Here is an 18,020-nt window from a genome sequence, read left to right as displayed (position 1 = left end):
AACTGGCAACCCACAACACTGTGTAAAACTGAGGCCGCTTTTAAACAGTATAGCTCTATAGTAGTTTAGCTCATTTCTTTTTGTCTCATTGTGTTTTGAAGCAGTGAAACCTATGTTTCTCAGCCTCATAGAAGAGAAAGATGCAGTTTTTTTTGTGTGCTTCTCTATTTTGGCATGTTGAATTAAATCAGCATGGTGAGCAAATATTTCACACTTGCAAAATCTGCAGAATGCCTTTGATACGTCTCCCATCAGGACCGCAGCTAATTTCAGAGGTGTATGTGGACACATTTTTAGCCCCCCTGAGGCGACTCGCCTCAAAGTGCTTTTGATTCTAAGGTAAAGACCCAACAACAATTACACAGAAAACCCAACAGTCAAAACAAAAGTAATCACATCAATAAAGCATAATTCTTGAAGTGATTTGGGGCTAAATAAATAAAACTGAATTGGACCAAAAAAAGAGCAATCAAAAAACAAAGACCAAAAAATTAAAGTGTTAAATTCAAACATCAATAAAAACAATTGGGCAAATTTAAAAAAAAAATTGTCTTGTCTTGTTTTTTTATGTCCTGTAATTAGGGTCACATTAATAAAAAGAGAATATACATAAAGGCATGCACATATGCACCCACCAATACATATACACAACTGAATAATATAAACAATATACACCAACAGTTTTACCAGTGTTGTTACAAAGGGTTAGCTCAAATCTGTAAATTCTTTGAAATGTTACATTGAGAACAATATTTTTAATCTATTTGATCCTCACTGTTTTTCGTCATTTTAAATGACTCTAGCGTTGTGAATAGGGATATATATATTTTTTAAATGTGTCCAATTTACAGAATAATTGTGAAAATATTTCAGATTGAACTACATCTGCCAAATATCGGCATTCAGAACGATGTGAAAGGTGTGGACATCGACAAAATAAAGACAGCACAAGACACCTACTGTAGCGTGTTTGGACCATAAAACCTGAGGCATGAGAAGCAGAATACTCATGACTACAGAATGAATGTGGACCACACAATACACAAGATGACTACAAATCTGTTGAAGAAAACCTGTGTAGAAATTTCTCAATTAAGATGTTTTAGTTGATTATTAGTGTATACGCAGAGACACTATTTCATCCTGTGTGATATTCTGTTCTGACTTTGACTCAAACTATGATCTGTGTGGAACTTATAAAGTGGCCAGAAAAGACAGAGTTTTCACCAAACTGTGATGTTCTGTCACACTCAGTGAAACAGATCTGCTACTAAATCGGAAACTAGTATTACACGTTTAATTTCCTAATCTGCTTAAAAACTGACAGACTGCTACAATTCGCTACAATACACGAGTACATACGCAGACAAAGAGGGTTATGAAAACCTTTTTTGCCTTGAGCAAGTAGAAGAATCATATTTCGAGCCAGTCTTAAGGAATGTAGATGTAGGATCCTTCATGGGGGGTTGCACAGTTAGATAATAAATCATCATTTTTTAATCCATTCTGTGAGACCTATGGTTTTAAAACAGAGAATTTACTACAGTTGTATACAAAGTACTGTAACACACACCAGTGGAGAAAGCTAACAGAGATTTTTAACCAACTGTTGAAATCCTGACCTTCTCAATGGTTAAGTACAGGAATGGCAGCTTTAATGGCAAAATCAAACTGTGCCCTTAAACAGCTACGGTGATCCTAGGCCATTAGCTGCTACGGTCATCTCAGTCAAGGTGTCCCATTGCTAACCACCTTCAATACCAGATAACGTGTGTAACTCACATCTCAAACTAATAATAACACGGATGAGAGACCGGCACAACATAACTGATAACACTGTAACTAAACACAGACATGAGCACTCCCATGAGTGTGCTGTCACTAGACCTGTCTGCATCATACTTGGAGTGTGCGATGGAAACTACAATACAGAAAAAAATAGAAAAACAAGTTTACACATGAAAAACATGATAGTCTGTGCGTTCTGATTTATCAGCAACACCCTGCACGCTGCAGGCACCGGTTATTTAGGAGTGGGTGTTTTTGTAAAGTGATTTAAACATGACAGTCGATTTCAACTTCATTCTGCTGTCAGCTATTGAGTTGCGTCTGTTGAAGAAAAACTGTGCAGAAATGTTTCATTAAGACTTAGAATATCTGTTAATGATGAAAAAGTACAGAAGTCTGGTTAATGAAGTACTGTGTCATATTGACTTACAAACAAACAAAAAGGATTTTTATAAAGGTATACACAAAAACTGAGACACTGTTTCAGCCTGTGTGATATTCTATTCTGACTTTGAATCAAACTGTGGGCTAAACCTGTGTGGAACGTATCCACAGTATTCCTGACTTCGTGCCATTACCCAAAATTCACAGCGGAAGCCGGTAGTTTACTTCCGTTTACGCTGTTGTTTACGGTTGCGGGCTTACACACTTGCTGTTCATTCAAACATTTTGACACTGCAGTTTCTTTTACCTGGCCTAAATGGTACCACATCGGAGGTGGATACATTGCAAGGAGTTTTAAAAAGCAGCGAGGTAACAGTGCCTCACCTGTTACTTGTGTAAATGACATGAAATTATGGCCTGAAGTCAGCTACATCGACATTATCAGTTACCTTGTTTTTTCCAAAGGTGTTGATGGTGAGGAATTACGTAATTATAAGAGCACCAGATTACCTTCAAAGCAATAAAATCAATAAAGTAATGCTTAACAAACAAGGCAACGTTGTTTTCCTTAAACCAGCTGTAGAGCCGAGCCAGAGCATCGGCCAAGCTAAGCGCTTAGCATGGGTCATGCTAAGGGAAAGTGGAGCGGTGGAGACAGTCAGCTGTTCCTGTATGGCTGATTAGGGAAATCATGTAGTGATGCTGCAGCTATTCTGTGGAAGGTATATCACTGATCTGGATATCAGAGTGTTCAGATCACTGAAACAGAAACACTGGACTGGCCGAAAGCTGTGATCGAGGAGACACGCAGCTGTCATCTTGCTAACTGCTACGTGTTTACATGACGGCATGCATTGTTAAAGCTTTGTGTAGGCTGTATGCTGTAATGTCACACTATAAATAAAATAACGTAAAAAAATAAGAGGCTGTACATTAAAGGAAAACTTAAAACATAAGGAAAAAATACGGTAATAGGATGTGCAACTGGGTAGTATAATTTGGGGGTAAAAGAACAAATTTACAGAATAAAATAATTTGAAAAAATGTACAGACTGATGTAGTGACAACCGACAACAGCACAAGTTGAATCTGAGCTCATGTTCCAACTAATAAAGCCGCCCGTTACAGCACAAAGTAACACAATTTTGTCATTAACTCTGGCTCTAACTTTGGGTAACCGGAAGTATAAAACCGAACAGCGGAAGTAGCAGTCTGTCATGGCAGCCTACGCACGCTCTTCCAGAAATCTGTGGATAAAGTGGTGAGAAAAAGGTTGAGATTCTGCAGCTATAATGTTTTCACCAAACTGACAGCTTTTATCACGCTCAGTGAAAGAGCGTCGGTGCTCAAACAGAAACTAGGATTACACATTTAATTTCCAAATCTGCTTAAAACTGACAGACTCATACAACAGTCGAATATGGGAGTAAAACAGCTGATTGAGTAGGTCTGTGTGAGGTATCAGGGAAACACATAATAAAGTAGCCAGGATGGCTGTTGTTGTTTATGATAGACTACATGTCTTTGTTTAAGGAGCCTAACAGCTATCGTGAAACATGCATAATAAAGACAAACCAACTGTTGCTATTGTTTCTAAAACGATCGGCCATTGTATAATGCTCCCAGCAGGTTGGCGTGAAACACTCTGAATAAAGAGAGCCATCCAACTGTTGTTTTGGGTAAAAAGGGGGACTTTTTGTTTAAAAAAAGAAGTGTCATGGCTCCCTGGAACCCTGCTGCACCATCACTGAGGCTGATATTACTTAAAAGAGCACCTGTGTGACTGTCACACAAATAAAACATTAGAATTAACGCAGTAATAGATTAGGAAATATAAACTAGCATCACACTTTTCTTACTAGACTAGTTTGTAACAATGAATCCAAACAACAAAAACAACTTAGAAACATCCACACTGCTCCTGTCTGCCTCGACGCTCTCTTTGATGTGATGGGGAAACCACAAGGGGGGGTGGGGTTTGTTTGTATATCAACAAACGCAATTGCAGCTCCGTGACAGCGAGGCAGCGTCTTTATACACCAGATATGGAACTTTTATCGGTGTCGCTGCATCCCTTTTATCTGCCTCGGGAGATTGCACAAATATTTATAACCACAGTGTACATTCACCTGAAGACAAATGTTGCCTCAACCTCTGGTATTGTGCAAAATACTGTGCAAAAGCTGCAGTCAAATGATGCCCCAAACTTTAGATCTCTGTTACGGGTCAGTAAAGATGCCTACAAGTCCCTCCCCCTCCCACTTCTGGGATAAGCAGATCATAACTGTATGCATCTACTGCCCATCTATAAAACTGTTTAAATGAGGGAAAAAAGTCCAGATCACAGACATAGACTGAAGTGAGGAAGCATTTTAGAGCTTTTTAATACAGATCAAGAATCTGACAATGCTCTAAACTGCTTTCATAATCCTTTTGATCTATATGATTTCAGCAAAGATTTTCAGGAACTGAGCTACACATTAAGAGGCAGTCAGCATTTTAATATCAGCAAAAGTGAAGGAATTTCTTCACATTAACATAAATAGGAGTCATGGACCAGACATCCCATGTGTATTCTCCTGCAGAGGAGCTGAGTCCAGTGTGCTACTACAGTCCTTAAAATTACAATATGTCCCCAGTGTCTGGAAGAATGCTCTAACTGTCCCTGTTCCTAAATCCAGTTGCCCCCAATCTCTTGATGATTTTAGGCCAGTGGCTTTAATCTCAATTTTAATGAAAAACTTGTGCAGTCGGCGATTTTGCACCACACTGAACAGGTGTTGAATCCTCCACAGTTTGCGTACAGCCCCCACAGAGGTGTGGAAGATGCCATCCTCTCTTCTTAACTTGTTCTTTAAGCACTTGGAAGGTGAGAGCTGTCATGCCAGACTCTTATTTACTGATTTTCCTTCTGCATTTAATACTGTTCAACCACATGTTTTAATCCACAGGCTTTTAGATCAGTTTGAGACATGATGTGTCCTTTTTTTTTTTTTTGTTTTTAAATGTCTTTAAATTGTCCCATTATTTGTGGATGTCTGGCAACAGCGCTAGTGAAATTACTGTAATAACCCTGTGTTGCATGTGAAGGGCGATTTCATAGCTTTCGGAAAACATTTGAATTTTTGTGGTAGGACAAACTGTCACATAATTACAGTAATGCAAAGTGCGCTTCCACAAAGGTGTATCGGTGGTGACAGCTCAGTGTCAAAAGGGTTAAACAATGACTTTCTGGGGATTTGCAGCTTCTTCTGTCCTAGCTGCTATTATTATTCTGAATAAGCTACAGACAATTGTGCCCATATCTGTTCCATTTATTTATTCGTTTTTTTTATTTTAATCTATTTATTTATTATAGTGTTTTTAGCTTTTTTGACCTTTGTTGTAGTATTCTTAGTCTGAGAGAACCCTCTCTTTTCTCCCGTTCGTTGTTCTATGTGAATACTGTCCAGTGTCTGTGTTTGATGTCTGGGAGAATGGTTGCCTGCTCTACCTAAGGGTATCAAAAAAGGAGCCTGAACCTAATGAGAAGATTGGTGGTTTGTGCCCCAGTTTCTCCGTTCTGCGTGTTGGAGCGTCCTAGTTCAAAATACTGCATACCAAATGCCCCGAAGCATCATTTCTTATGTGAGTGTGTGACAGAGCTTAGTTGCACTCTGAGAGCATTGTATGAATATCATCAATATAAACTGAATGGGACGATATGTGAGCATTTGTAAAGTCACTTTTGTTTACCTCAAAAAATTAATATTCTTAAAGACGGCCTGTTCATACCTGCTGCCTGCCCATCTTCTGGTTTGTCCGGCTGAGGTTGGACTGGGGAACTAGCAGGACTGATCACTTCAATTGCTCCTCCACTGGTGCTGTCATATCGACTGGATGTCACTGTGGGACAACCATGAACAAAGGGTTACCCTTTACTAGAACTCGACTGATATTGATATTTGGTGATTTAGAAATCAATATATTGACTGGCATTTGTCTTTCTTTCAGACAGATGAAACAGATTACATTTATTATGTAGGTTTTTATGAGCCCTTACTACAGATAACATGTCAATAAAGCTACACAGGGGGTCACAGCGGGTAGTTCTGCATGTGTGGATTTGGCAGAGCTTTACACCAGATTTGTGTCTCTGGCTGGAATCGAACGTGTTAACCCCTACATTATGGAGGCACCCGAGATAATGTGACAGTGCAGTTTAAAAATAATGTCGTTTTACTGTCACAGAAAATCGTGGATTGCTCTTTTACATTCTGCCTGACTCTGCTTGGATCAGCTGGTTGTATTTGTGGCGTTCCAAACACTTATCGCCAACAGGGCAGTTGCAGAGTTCCCTCTGGTAAACAAACTATGCAACATCAACACTCATAACACGGTTGAAAGGTGTTTCTCCCACCTCATTTTTACTTTTTAAATGTTCAATTAACGGCTGTTATAAAAGCCTATACCGATATATCGTCAAATAGGTAATATTGGCCGTTATATCGGCCTGACCGATATATCGATCCCCGGCTGATATACTGGTAGGCTCTACTACACCAAGGACAAAACATGTGGGTTAGGTCATGGCATGAAAAATTCTGTTATAAAAGGGGGAAGAAAAAAAATCCAGTTCACTCACAGCTGCTAGAAGAGTCAGAGCTCTGAGAGCCTCGCTCTCGCGAGTCTTTGTCTGAAGCTATCTGACGTTTGATGATGACATCGATGAAGTTAGCTGCTGTCATTGTCGTCTTTCCAAGAGTCCGAAGCTCCTCCTCAATGCGGGACTTTGTTTGAGGTCCCTTATCCTTAACGCCAACACCAGCGCCTTCAGGGTAAGCTGGATAGGGTTTACTCCCTGGCAGAGACATAGCCCCATACGGTGAGTGCAGAGATCGCCTTTCTGTCTCCTGTTGCTGTTGTTCAGAGAGGGTGGGTGCTCGTCGAGCTGCAGTAGATGAAGACATACTGTCATCTCGTTCATGCTTGCTCTCCTTCACCTTGGCCACGTCCATTTGTGGAGCAGAGGCTGCAGCGTCCACCAAAGCAGCCAGAGCATCAGCTGCAGTACTGTGGCGGGCAGTACTCTGCGGGGCAGATATAGCTGCTGCTGAATGAGGCCTAAAGAAAAAAGAAGAACATAATGACATTAAAAAAAAAAAAAAAACTTGCAGAAGCATGGGCTCAGTTGTGAAATATGTTTTTCCATTCCATCTTATCCATTCTCAAGTCCAATGATGAGACTTTGAGCATAAACGAGTGGCACACACAGCTGTCACACCATACTGTTGCTCAAAATGGAATCATGTATAGAAAATTTATGCATGCACACAAACAATCATTAGCAAGCTTGAATAAAAGAGACCCAGAGTAGATTTAAGCTTACATCAGAGAGGTGATGACACTCTTTGGGGGGTAGATGCTTGCTCGCTGTGGAACACCTACATCCTGTGGCCTGTGTGAGGGGGAAGGGGAGTGCCGGTATCCTCGACTCCCTGGCCGGCCTGGCTGCTCTGCTCCACCTTAAGAACACACATAAATGAACAGTGTTTCAAAATGAAAGCCCTAAGAGCTCCAGTTCCCCATATTAAAGGAATAAAAACATCAATATGAGATTTTCAACTCAAAAATGACTCACCCGCACGCATGTATTCGCTGGTTCGATCTCGCTCTCTCATTTCTCGCTCATGTTCCCTCTCCCTCTGCTCCCTTTCCTTCTCCTGCTGCTCCCGGTCATGCTCCCTCTCCCGATCTCTCTCATTGGCAACAGCAAGGTGGCCTGAGGAGAACAAGGACACCACAGACAAAATTTATAAAGAGACTACTCACCCGGTATAAACATGATGGATCAGGCTTCCTTTAGCCTTGCTGATAAACTGCGACGTGGCCAGATTTACAGTTTCAGATCAAACCATGCGTGAAAAAAATTTTAAACTTACCCGGATAGAAACATAAAAACAACTACAGACCACATAACTTGACACTGCAAGCTCATCAACAACTATTATGTCAACAAATTGTAAACTACACATTAAAAACACTGAGTTTAGGCAATAACAGAAATTTTACTTATTATTATTTTACAGAGTTTCAAACACAAACTTTAAAAAACAAAGTTAAATTTGAAAAATAGGTAGACTGTAGTCTATTTATTGTTACTTTTTTCTGTGCCCCCAAAAAATGAAAAACAAGGACACACACACACTTCTGCTGTGCAACAGTCAGTCAGTTTTATGGGAAATCATTCCCAGTATGACTGCAGTAACACTTAACTTGCTGTGTAAGTGGACAGGCAGAACTGACCTTTGACATGTCAGGCCAGTGCAGAGCTGTACTTTTACAGAAGCGGAGATCGTGCCAAGCAAGATAAAGGGCACACGGGGTGAATGGATGGGGAAGGGAGGGGTCCTCACCTTGCGATATGGAGGTTGGGTTGAAAGCTCTAGGAGGGAAAGGGGGCTGAGGTCCAGGGAGGTAGGCGATGCGTTCCAAAGTGGGAGTACCTGTTCCCCCAGGGTGAGGCAACAGGATAGTTGGAGGCATCTGGGCTAGATCAATAATCCCTTTTACAGACAGAAGCAAAGGGCCAGCGGTGAACAACAAGAACCAATCCATCAATTTCTGAATGTATGAACACCGTATACACTTAGCTGTAACCCATCACCTTCATCTGTTAGTGCTCCCAAATACAAATTGATCAATAAGCAACAGGGCTGCAGAGAGAGAGCGGAATAGTGGTCAACTTGTAAGAGGCAACCACTCAGCAAATGGAGATTTGGATGATCATACAAAATGTATAAATTGAGCAGTAGCCAAATCATTTGCAGCCCCAGTATAAAGAGCAAATCAGTAGAATTTGTCTAGGTCATTTGCTTCTGGGCGTCTGGAAAAGGTAGCCACTACTTCACAAGCACACAGTCTGCATACTACAACCCCTCCTGCCCACAGCCTCTCTGCCTGCTGTGGCAGGTGAAAGTTAGTCAGCCAGCGGAGGGCCATACCTCGAGATCCGGGTGCATAAGGGATAGCAACAGACTGTTCCCGCGGTGACAGCCCTCTAGCCATGTCAGGCCGAGGGATGCCTTGCATCTGCTGGGACGTGATATAATCGTTCATAATGGTCTGTCGTGTGTTCTCCATGGTATACAGCTGGTAGGTGTTATGGTAGCCTGTCGGGGACGGCTGCCTGGGAAACATGAATGCTGTAGCAGAGGACAAAAACAAAACAACAACAACAAAAAAAAAAGAACATATGAACAGACGGCTCAGCGATACAGATCACCACTGCTGACGTCAGCAGCTGAAAAAGATCCTGGACATGTAATGCCTATGAAACAGACGGCCTGAGTTGCTTTCGTCAGTTTACTCAAAATCAAGGTTTTCATCAGTCTCCTACATGGTGACAGTGGAAAGAATGAAATTATATTAAACACTGTACCAGGATCCAGCACTCTGTGGAAGGCCAGGGCGGGGTCAAGATGTGGAAGCGAGATGTGGCCTCGGTACACTTCAGGTCGGTGGTGGGGGTCGAAGGGACTATGAGAGGCTACAGGGTCACCACCGGTCACTGGAGACTTGGCTGGGACACTGTCCCTCTGTGTCGGTGTCATGGTGTTCTTTCTTTCATGGGAAGCAGACTTTACAGAGCTCACCCCACCTTCATAAAAGACAAACACACACACACACACACACGATTCACCTAATTAGTTAACACAGCAACTTAATGACATATCATTACTTCTCTCAGAGAAAACAAAATAAAATAAAAGCGTATCCCTTGCCCTCAGCACTGGATGCACATTGTGTATTACTGACTAATACAGTTACTCTACCAATCTAGATAATCTAGTTAGGTAAGGAAAATGTCCAATTCAATTCTGTCTGCCGCTATAATAGTAATAATTATGTTCGTAATAAACGAGTGAGAACCTGATGTTCCACTGTGTATAAAATGATTATAAAGAATACCCTCTGGAGCGCGTCCCAGCATAGGTGATCCTCTGGACATGGGGTTGGTACTGTAACCAACTGGGGTCCTGCGAGTACTGGTGTCCTCATACAAGCCTGGGCTAAGCTGGGATTTGCTGGCCTCCTGGTGCGTGGAGCGTAGAACAGAGGTGGTGGAGTTGACCACAGAGGTGTGCCGCACTCCCTTACCCTCATCGTATTTGGTTCGTTCCATGGCCTCCAGTTGGGGCATGTTGTGTGGCAGCTTGGTGGGACTGGGGATGAGGGACTTGACATTGTGTTTGATAGTAGGCTGGTTCAGAGGGTGAATCTGGTAAATGGTTTTAAAGGGGGTTTAAAACAACCGGTTAGTTATCGGTTCACCATAAACATTACTGTGGATTATTTTGGAGTTGATAGATTCAGTTTCAAAAACATTAAAATAAAATGGTGAATCTCTGAACACCTCTAAAGAACAGCTGCCTACAAAAAAAAAAAAAAAAAAAAAAATAGTGGCCAGTATCACAACTCTGTCTGACCTGAGATATGGAGCCCTCCAAAACCCTCCTGTCTGACAAATCAGGGGTCTTGCAGATGTCCTGGCCAGAATCTTGCCGTGGGATTTCATGAATGGAACGACCCATCTCTTTAATGGTATTGACGCCCTCATAGGGCTTGCCCTTGCCAATGCCCCCTTCAAAGGAGCGGGTAGGCGGGCTGTCTGGCTTTAGCAGTTTTCCATATTTCATGGCATCGTCGTAAGTCTCTGAGGCAGTTCTTGGCGTCCCTGGAAAAGTTTGGGGCTATTTTACATTCACTTATTCTTTTATATGACTTGTGACTTTGAGTACTTTACAGTAAGCTACCTTGCATTATGGATCCAGTGATCAATGGTCTTTCCTTAGAGTCTCCATGGATGCCATCTCTGGGCAAAGCTCTGCTAATTAATCCTGAGGGGAAAAAAAACACCAACCATCACCCCAACATACAAGAGACACACAAGGATCCATTCTGTATATTCAATAACACACAAGCAGTACCCTCCAACGGTGCTCCTTCTCGGCCCGTGTGTCCCCTGCCCATGGCTTCCTCTATCATGTTGTATGTGCGTTTCAGCTCATGGCCTGTTCGGGGGCTGCGGGTGTTTTCCCTGGGGTTCTTAATAGCTATTGGACATTAAAATTTATGATCACATTTGCATGCCAAACAAAGCTAAACAGTTATTTGTCATAATAATAAAGGCCCTTACAACTATCAAATGAGACGATGTGCCCACTCTTTCCTTCGTAGATGACATGACCCTTAGCCAGCTGCTCCCCCCTGGCCTTGTCTGGGCTGCTCGGGTCCTCGGTGGCAAGCCTTGTGATGGTACCCTTCAGGAGGTCAGCAGCAATGCTTGACTGGGACAGAGCTGGTGTGCCCTGTTTTAGGGGAGCGCAAAGAAATATATGAGGTATATTATAAATGAAGTGTAAACAAGCAAACATTGAAGCCTCACTTCATCCATTCATTACCTGAGTGATAGAACCTCTGAAAGCCAGACCCTCGCCAACCTTTGCTGGGTTTCCTCTGCCATCCTGTATGGATGGAACTGCAGCTCCTGACACGTTACAGAGCAAAGAAAAAAGAAAGTTCAGCCATTTAATGGAGTTGCATCAAATGTCTGACTTTAGCGGTAACATTAAAATATAATTCAATTAGAAACGACATCAGAAGCACAAAAAAAAAAAAAAAAAATTATGAAGCGAAGCAGTTCAAACTAAAGGATAAGGCTCCCAAAACTCTTCTACTAGCAGGAAATCCAGTTCTTCATTTGCCGGACTCTGTGTGGTATATTGTAGTCAAAATGACCAGCCCATGCCATAAGGGAGGTGTGTGATGGCTCAGATGTCAACTATAACAGAATTTCTCAAGAGAAACATCCTTTGATCCGGAGGAGTGCTAACAATTAAAATGTTCTTTTTAAACACCTCGTTGTGTCCGTCTTCAAGGACGGATAGAAACAACTTCTTTAAAATTCCCTTTTGAGTGCTCACAACACTGTTAGCTTTGAGTGTACAATTAGTGGCACATCTAGTTTTTAAGTCTTCTCTCCATGGTTGTCAAAATATCTTACCACCTTAAAAATGTGTTTATCCCTCAGAAATGTGTGTCTCAGGAACCATACAATTATGCCATGCTTGCTTTTTGAGTGGTGACATTATTAATGGAACTGAAGAAGTGCCAAACAGCGAAGTCACATGAAAGCCTGTCGTCCTACCAGACTTGTTAGGATCCTGCTGCCGGGGCAGACCCAGAGAGATGGAGCCCACACTGCTCTTAGCCCCCTCGGGCCCGTAGACAGCGTGGGATGGCAGGTATGTACCAGGAGTACCCTGGAAATTCATTGATAGGGAACACGTTCCAAGGTCAGCTTGCTCGGTTCATGAGGACAATAAAGTACTTCATTTTATTAAAATGGGATTAAATGACCTATAATAGTGTAATAGTCTAACAGGCAAATATAGCAATACTTTAAAAATTAAAGGCCTGATCCTGTCATGGACAAAAATCTTCATGAAACCTACATGTTAATCTTAAGTGAGAGCTCACATAAATTATTAAGGAATCTGATTTGTCTCTGCTGGTGTAAGAGGAGAGTTAATCTACCAGTGGAGCACTAACATCATACCCCTGGAGCCTCACCTGGGAGATGGAGCCTCCTTGAATGAAGGAAGGCTTGTCTGTGGGCTTGGTAGTTGGAATGAGTGGAGGAGGAGAGGGAATGTTGGGGGGTCGAATGGTTCTGAATGCCATGCGGCCTCCATCTGCCACATTCTGGACCAGCTGGGTAGTTGCAGGGTGAAGGACTGGTGGGAATACAGAAAAAGGAAAAGCAAATAAGAAAACTTCATTAAAAACAACTGGGTATAACATAAACATCAACCCAAACCAGTGCACCCAAAATACTAGCTCCTTTAAGCTTCATTTCCCATTAAAGATACTCGGCTTCATTCTGACAACACTGCACTGAGTGGTGAAGTAAGCATTGAAGAACTCAGTTAATTGCCTGTCCTCACCCTGCGTTATCTTTGGCCCATGCCCGCTGTCTGCTTGACGGTCTCCTGGGACAGCTGAGTAGAAAAAATGAATCATAACACACCTAAAACACACACCCACACAGACCGGGAGTAACCTCCCTGCAGGGAGAGCAGCTCGCACTCTATCAAAAATGCAAATGGCAGAGAGAGTTCCTCCAGCGGGCACGGACGTCATCCTCCTGCTGGCTCATACGGGGCCAGATAAGAAAACAAGCCTCTCTATGACGAATTTATAACCCTCTGTTGCAGGGAAGGGACTGTGTGTCAGGCATTAACATTCATGCTGCAGTTCAGGAACAACAACTTGATTTGTGAGGACATGATATTACATTTGCCCCAAATGTCAAACAAGAAAATTAAATAAATATTTAAAAAAAAAAAATCACTTCCTTAAAACGAACAGAATTTTCACAGGGGAGGTTTTTCACCTGATAGGCTGTATGTCAGTAGGTTCAACCTCAAACTCTTTCTAGTTTTGATTCTACTTCTTCCCGTTGTCTCTATAAAGTTCTTGCAAATGTCTGAAAATTGTTCTGCATGCAGTAAATCCAGGATAATCACCATATCTGGCTTTGAATTGGTGTCACAACATTAATCATCCACAAACAGATGGTGAATGACCTTCGGTTTGCCGGTCGAAGCTAACAAAGTGAAATTCAATTTCAGTATTCATCATTCAGCATAACCATATCTGAACTGGATATGTACTACACTTAACAAGAAGGATACAAAAGAAAAGCTATTTGATGACAGGGGTCTAACTGCACATCAGGGTGCAACAGTCACAGCAGTAAATCACATGCTGAGGTCATTTCTAGGTTCTACTGCTGGTTAATGAAAAGCATTAATAGTTACAGTGATATGATTTATCTAATTATTATAAACAGGCCTGTAAACATTTATTTGAATGTGGTCGTTTATCTGATCAAAAAAAGACAATACCTGGAAAAATGTCATGTAGGACAGAGGGAACCTGTCACTGGGAATGGGCATATTTTTTGAGACAGATAAATGGGGCCAGAGGAGTGTATTCACACACATCTACAGTTATAAAATTGACCTAAAAATGCACATATTTATAATGCAACCTGTCATAAAAAGTTCCAGCCAGAGGAGACGACTTTGTAACAGAGTGTAATAAAATAAACTTGATACAGAGAACTTCAGATTTGCAGAATAGCAGTATTAGCAAAAGCAATAAATAATCATATCAGGGCAGAGGTTTCCTCATGTCAGCTTAACACTGATTATACACTTCCTGTACGTGGCTTGACACTAATGTGTTAAACTATACCGTTGGACCTGGGAAGATTCATCTTGACCAGCACACAAGTGCTCTGCAGCACCTCCGCATCCCAACTTTTGACAGGAATAGAAGCTCCACAGCAGTCCTCCTCTCCACTCTAAATTTAAAGTGGACCTATTGTGCTTATTATTGTGCTCTAGCGCTGCACTTGCATTCTTGGGACTCTACTAGATTAACTTTGCAGGATATGATTCACAGTTCAAAATAATTTGTATTTATCTCATGCTGGGCCTTGGTGCAGCCCCTCAGGTCATACTCAATCTGAAACAAGCAATTTCGCTCCTCGCCCTTTAGGGTCACCCTCCCTTCAAGGCTTCAAGGCGTGAGCAAAAGGTTGAAAAAGCAGGCAGGAGGGGCTTCTGTGCTCATAGCCAGAGCTGTATGCCTGAGATGACTAGTGAGACTACTAGTGGTATTCACTCACATTATACAGAATTAAATAGACGATGGGGGAGGAAGGGAGGTCTGAAACAGAGCCTTTGCCCCACAGGGATAACATATACACATGCTGACCTCATTCTTTGAACAATTTTAGTATGGATGCACAATTTCAAAGCCAATATTTAATATTCCACTGCCAGGGGAGTCATAAAGAACCTCCAACACAAAACACAAAAAGGGTGTCACACAAGGCCTGCATGTATCAGAAGGGGATGGAAGGAGGCAAAAAGAATTGGGAGGAGGAGGAGGAGGTGAAGATGTGTGCTTTTACCTGGTGGCACACTGTAGCAGGAGACATTGGGGGCGTTGGGGTCAGGTGAGGCCTTTCTTAACTCCCTGGGGGAGAGTCTGTAAGGAGAGCCTGGCTGACCGGAGTGGGTCTCCTGGTCCACAGCCAGCATCATGTCATAAGGCATGTACGGTAAAGGTTTACCTGCAGCGCACAGGCATAAGGACAAAGGGAAGATAACCACTATTAAAATAAAAACCCAATGCCAGTGTGCACTGAGCTCACCCACAATGGATGGACTCTTTTGACTAACACCACCTGGACACAGACCTGCTAAAACCTACTGTATGTAATAAATATCGTGGTGTCAAAGCTCAGTAGCTTACTGACAGCTGCTCTCCTCTCAACGGCACTCACACTAAAAGGTGCTAAAAGCTTTGCAAAATCAAGTTGTAATACAGCCTGCCCAGTGGCCTCACTGCTCTCCCTTCAGAAGCTGCATGGGTGAATTAAATCTGACTGCCCAGAAGAGTAGAAGTGAACTACTCTGACAGCCTCTAGTCATATGGCTTCAAAAACACCCCCTCTTCAAAAGGCATTTCAAGAGAAGCATAAATGCAGACTTCAGCTCACACAGCGCCAAATGTAAAACAGGGTCAGCAATTTCTTTCTCTCTCTCTTTTTTTTTTTTTTAAATCTTGGCTCAGCCTGAACCACATTACGACAGTCCAGGGCACCCTCAAACATTTCCTTTTATGAAACTGCATAAAAATGAATGGGTCCTAAAATGCACACACTATAAATAGTTCACTGTTAGCAGCAGCAGAGAACAAGGCAGACGGAGCACTGAAAAGGCAAGAGGAGACGTGAGGATTGAACGGGGACAGTTTTATTTCCTTACCATCTCTGTCTATCAGGTTGGGGCTGCGGGTGCTGAAGGGGGGTCTGCGTTCCAGGGCTCCCTGCTTCTCTTCCTGGTGCGCCGACTCATGCACTGCTTTAATCTGGTGTTGCAACATGGCAAAACCACTGATGGGCACACCACCAGCGCCAAATGGACCAGGCACCTAAATAATTAAGAAGGGAAAAAAGTCCACAAGTCCGGATGCCAGATATGAACTAAGTGAAATACTGAAGCACTGAAGGCAAATCCTAAGTAAAAATTAATTCCAAACAGGATTAAAGACATGGTAGGAATTTATCATTCACTCCCTTAAAACCTACTGCTTTGTAATCAGGAGCTCAGCACTATGAAGGCCTATAGTTTTTGATCTCATCACCACTCGTTATGACTGCTATTTGAGAATGCTTTCTACCTGCTGCTTTCCTCTGCACTAGTCAAAATCGATCAACCTGAAAAAGTAACCAACCATGGGTGGGATGGCAGCTGCCCGCTGATGCAGCTGCTCGATGTTGAGCTGGTTTTGCTTGGGTGATGCCACTAACACTGTGCCCGGGGGGCTGAGCAATGAAGGCTTTTCCATGGAGAATATTCTGCTGCGTGGGACAAATGCAGAAGTCAAAATAGTTTGACAATGTTGTTCTTGCAAAATGCAATTACGAACACACAACATGAACACGTGAATAGAGGGATTATGAAAACGCACCTCTGCCTTTCAGGCTCTGCTTCCACATCCTCATCAGCACTGCAGGTGGCGCTGGAGTCATTATCTGAGTGGAGCCTTTCGCCATGATCTCCCTTTTCTCCTTTTTCCTTGATACCAGGCTCCATCTTCACTTTAACCTCCTCTGTATTCATATCCACATCCAGAGGTTCAGTTTTGGGATGTACGGAGCCTACAAAGGTAGTCACCCTGACTTTTTCCTCCTGAGATCCAACCTCACTGTCAGGGATTTTCTCTTGTTTGACTGTGAATTCGCATAGCGGCTCTGGAGCCTTTCCATTGCTCGTCTGACCTTTGTCCTGGTCAGCACACTGAGCATCTCCTGAAGTGCTATCTGCCCTCTTGGAGTCGCTGGACTTTGAGGAGTCGGTCTGCGAGGGGGAAGGGGCGCTCTCTGTATCGGAGCTGTTCTCACCACCTGAGGACGCACCAAAAACAAAGAAAAAAAAACCAAAAAAAAAAAACCAAATTAATGTGTGACAAACAATTCATGAAGTTATAAGTTAACCAAAACTCACAGGAATTTTCTAAAATCTTTCTAAAAATAAATATAGACCTGCCTAGACATAAATCAGAACAGGAGCACATACTCAAAGATTAATCATATAAGAAGAACCAAGTGGATCAGTGAAATATGATTCAATGAATATCCCAAGAAACCACTAGAACTGCAGCCATAATACAGGCTCCAGCTAATAACTCCAGAAAAAAATGCTACATTTTTATCAGCCTCAGATGGTACAAAACCCCGGACAGAAAAACTACATCAGGACCTACACCTTCATTTTATGTTCCACACCTTTAAAACGACCCATCTGAAATGTATTCGCAGTCACATTCACACTTTGGCACACATGTAATTGCCAGTTATTACAAAACAGCACATTTAGATGGCTCTTGCTTCAAAGCAGTAATATTTGCCTGTGCTATGTTCAAGGCCTCAAAGACACGAGATCAACCTTGAAAGATAAAAAGCTCCGTTCAGATAACTGACGTCTGCAATCTGTGCAGATATGCATTAATGTCAAAAAACAGCACAGAACGAGCCGCAAACCTCAAGTGATGAAACGCAATTTCACATCCAAAAAAAGAAAAAAAAAAACTGTAAGACAACAAAATACATATGTTTAAAGCCTGCCTGGCCCTCTTGGTTTGCATATTGTCTGCCGCTGCAGCTGTTGCCATGGTGACGGTAGTCCAGATGGCATGTTTATGAAAAAAAAACGATTTTTACATGC

At 42.3% G+C, this 18,020-nt stretch overlaps 1 protein-coding gene across 1 annotated transcript in view; it reads right to left on the bottom strand.

The window, feature by feature from the left end:
- ncor1 (nuclear receptor corepressor 1) overlaps positions 1–18,020 on the bottom strand; it is a 60,548-nt gene that overhangs the window by 6,267 nt on the left and 36,261 nt on the right. The window contains exons 20-38 of the mRNA XM_030747252.1: positions 16,765–17,200; positions 16,528–16,654; positions 16,059–16,224; positions 15,200–15,361; positions 12,787–12,950; positions 12,362–12,476; positions 11,616–11,701; positions 11,351–11,522; positions 11,142–11,267; positions 10,968–11,051; positions 10,641–10,888; positions 10,123–10,432; positions 9,593–9,811; positions 9,156–9,356; positions 8,568–8,717; positions 7,793–7,933; positions 7,541–7,676; positions 6,797–7,275; positions 5,947–6,057 (exon numbers count right to left, since the gene is read on the bottom strand). Coding sequence (XP_030603112.1) covers positions 5,947–6,057; positions 6,797–7,275; positions 7,541–7,676; positions 7,793–7,933; positions 8,568–8,717; positions 9,156–9,356; positions 9,593–9,811; positions 10,123–10,432; positions 10,641–10,888; positions 10,968–11,051; positions 11,142–11,267; positions 11,351–11,522; positions 11,616–11,701; positions 12,362–12,476; positions 12,787–12,950; positions 15,200–15,361; positions 16,059–16,224; positions 16,528–16,654; positions 16,765–17,200 — 3,633 coding nt within the window. The remainder of the gene's footprint in view (positions 1–5,946; positions 6,058–6,796; positions 7,276–7,540; positions 7,677–7,792; positions 7,934–8,567; positions 8,718–9,155; positions 9,357–9,592; positions 9,812–10,122; positions 10,433–10,640; positions 10,889–10,967; positions 11,052–11,141; positions 11,268–11,350; positions 11,523–11,615; positions 11,702–12,361; positions 12,477–12,786; positions 12,951–15,199; positions 15,362–16,058; positions 16,225–16,527; positions 16,655–16,764; positions 17,201–18,020) is intronic.

Source organism: Archocentrus centrarchus, chromosome 14 (genome assembly GCF_007364275.1).
Source record: "Archocentrus centrarchus isolate MPI-CPG fArcCen1 chromosome 14, fArcCen1, whole genome shotgun sequence".
NCBI classification, from domain to species: Eukaryota; Metazoa; Chordata; class Actinopteri; order Cichliformes; family Cichlidae; genus Archocentrus; species Archocentrus centrarchus.
This window is presented reverse-complemented; position numbering and strand designations above follow the sequence as displayed.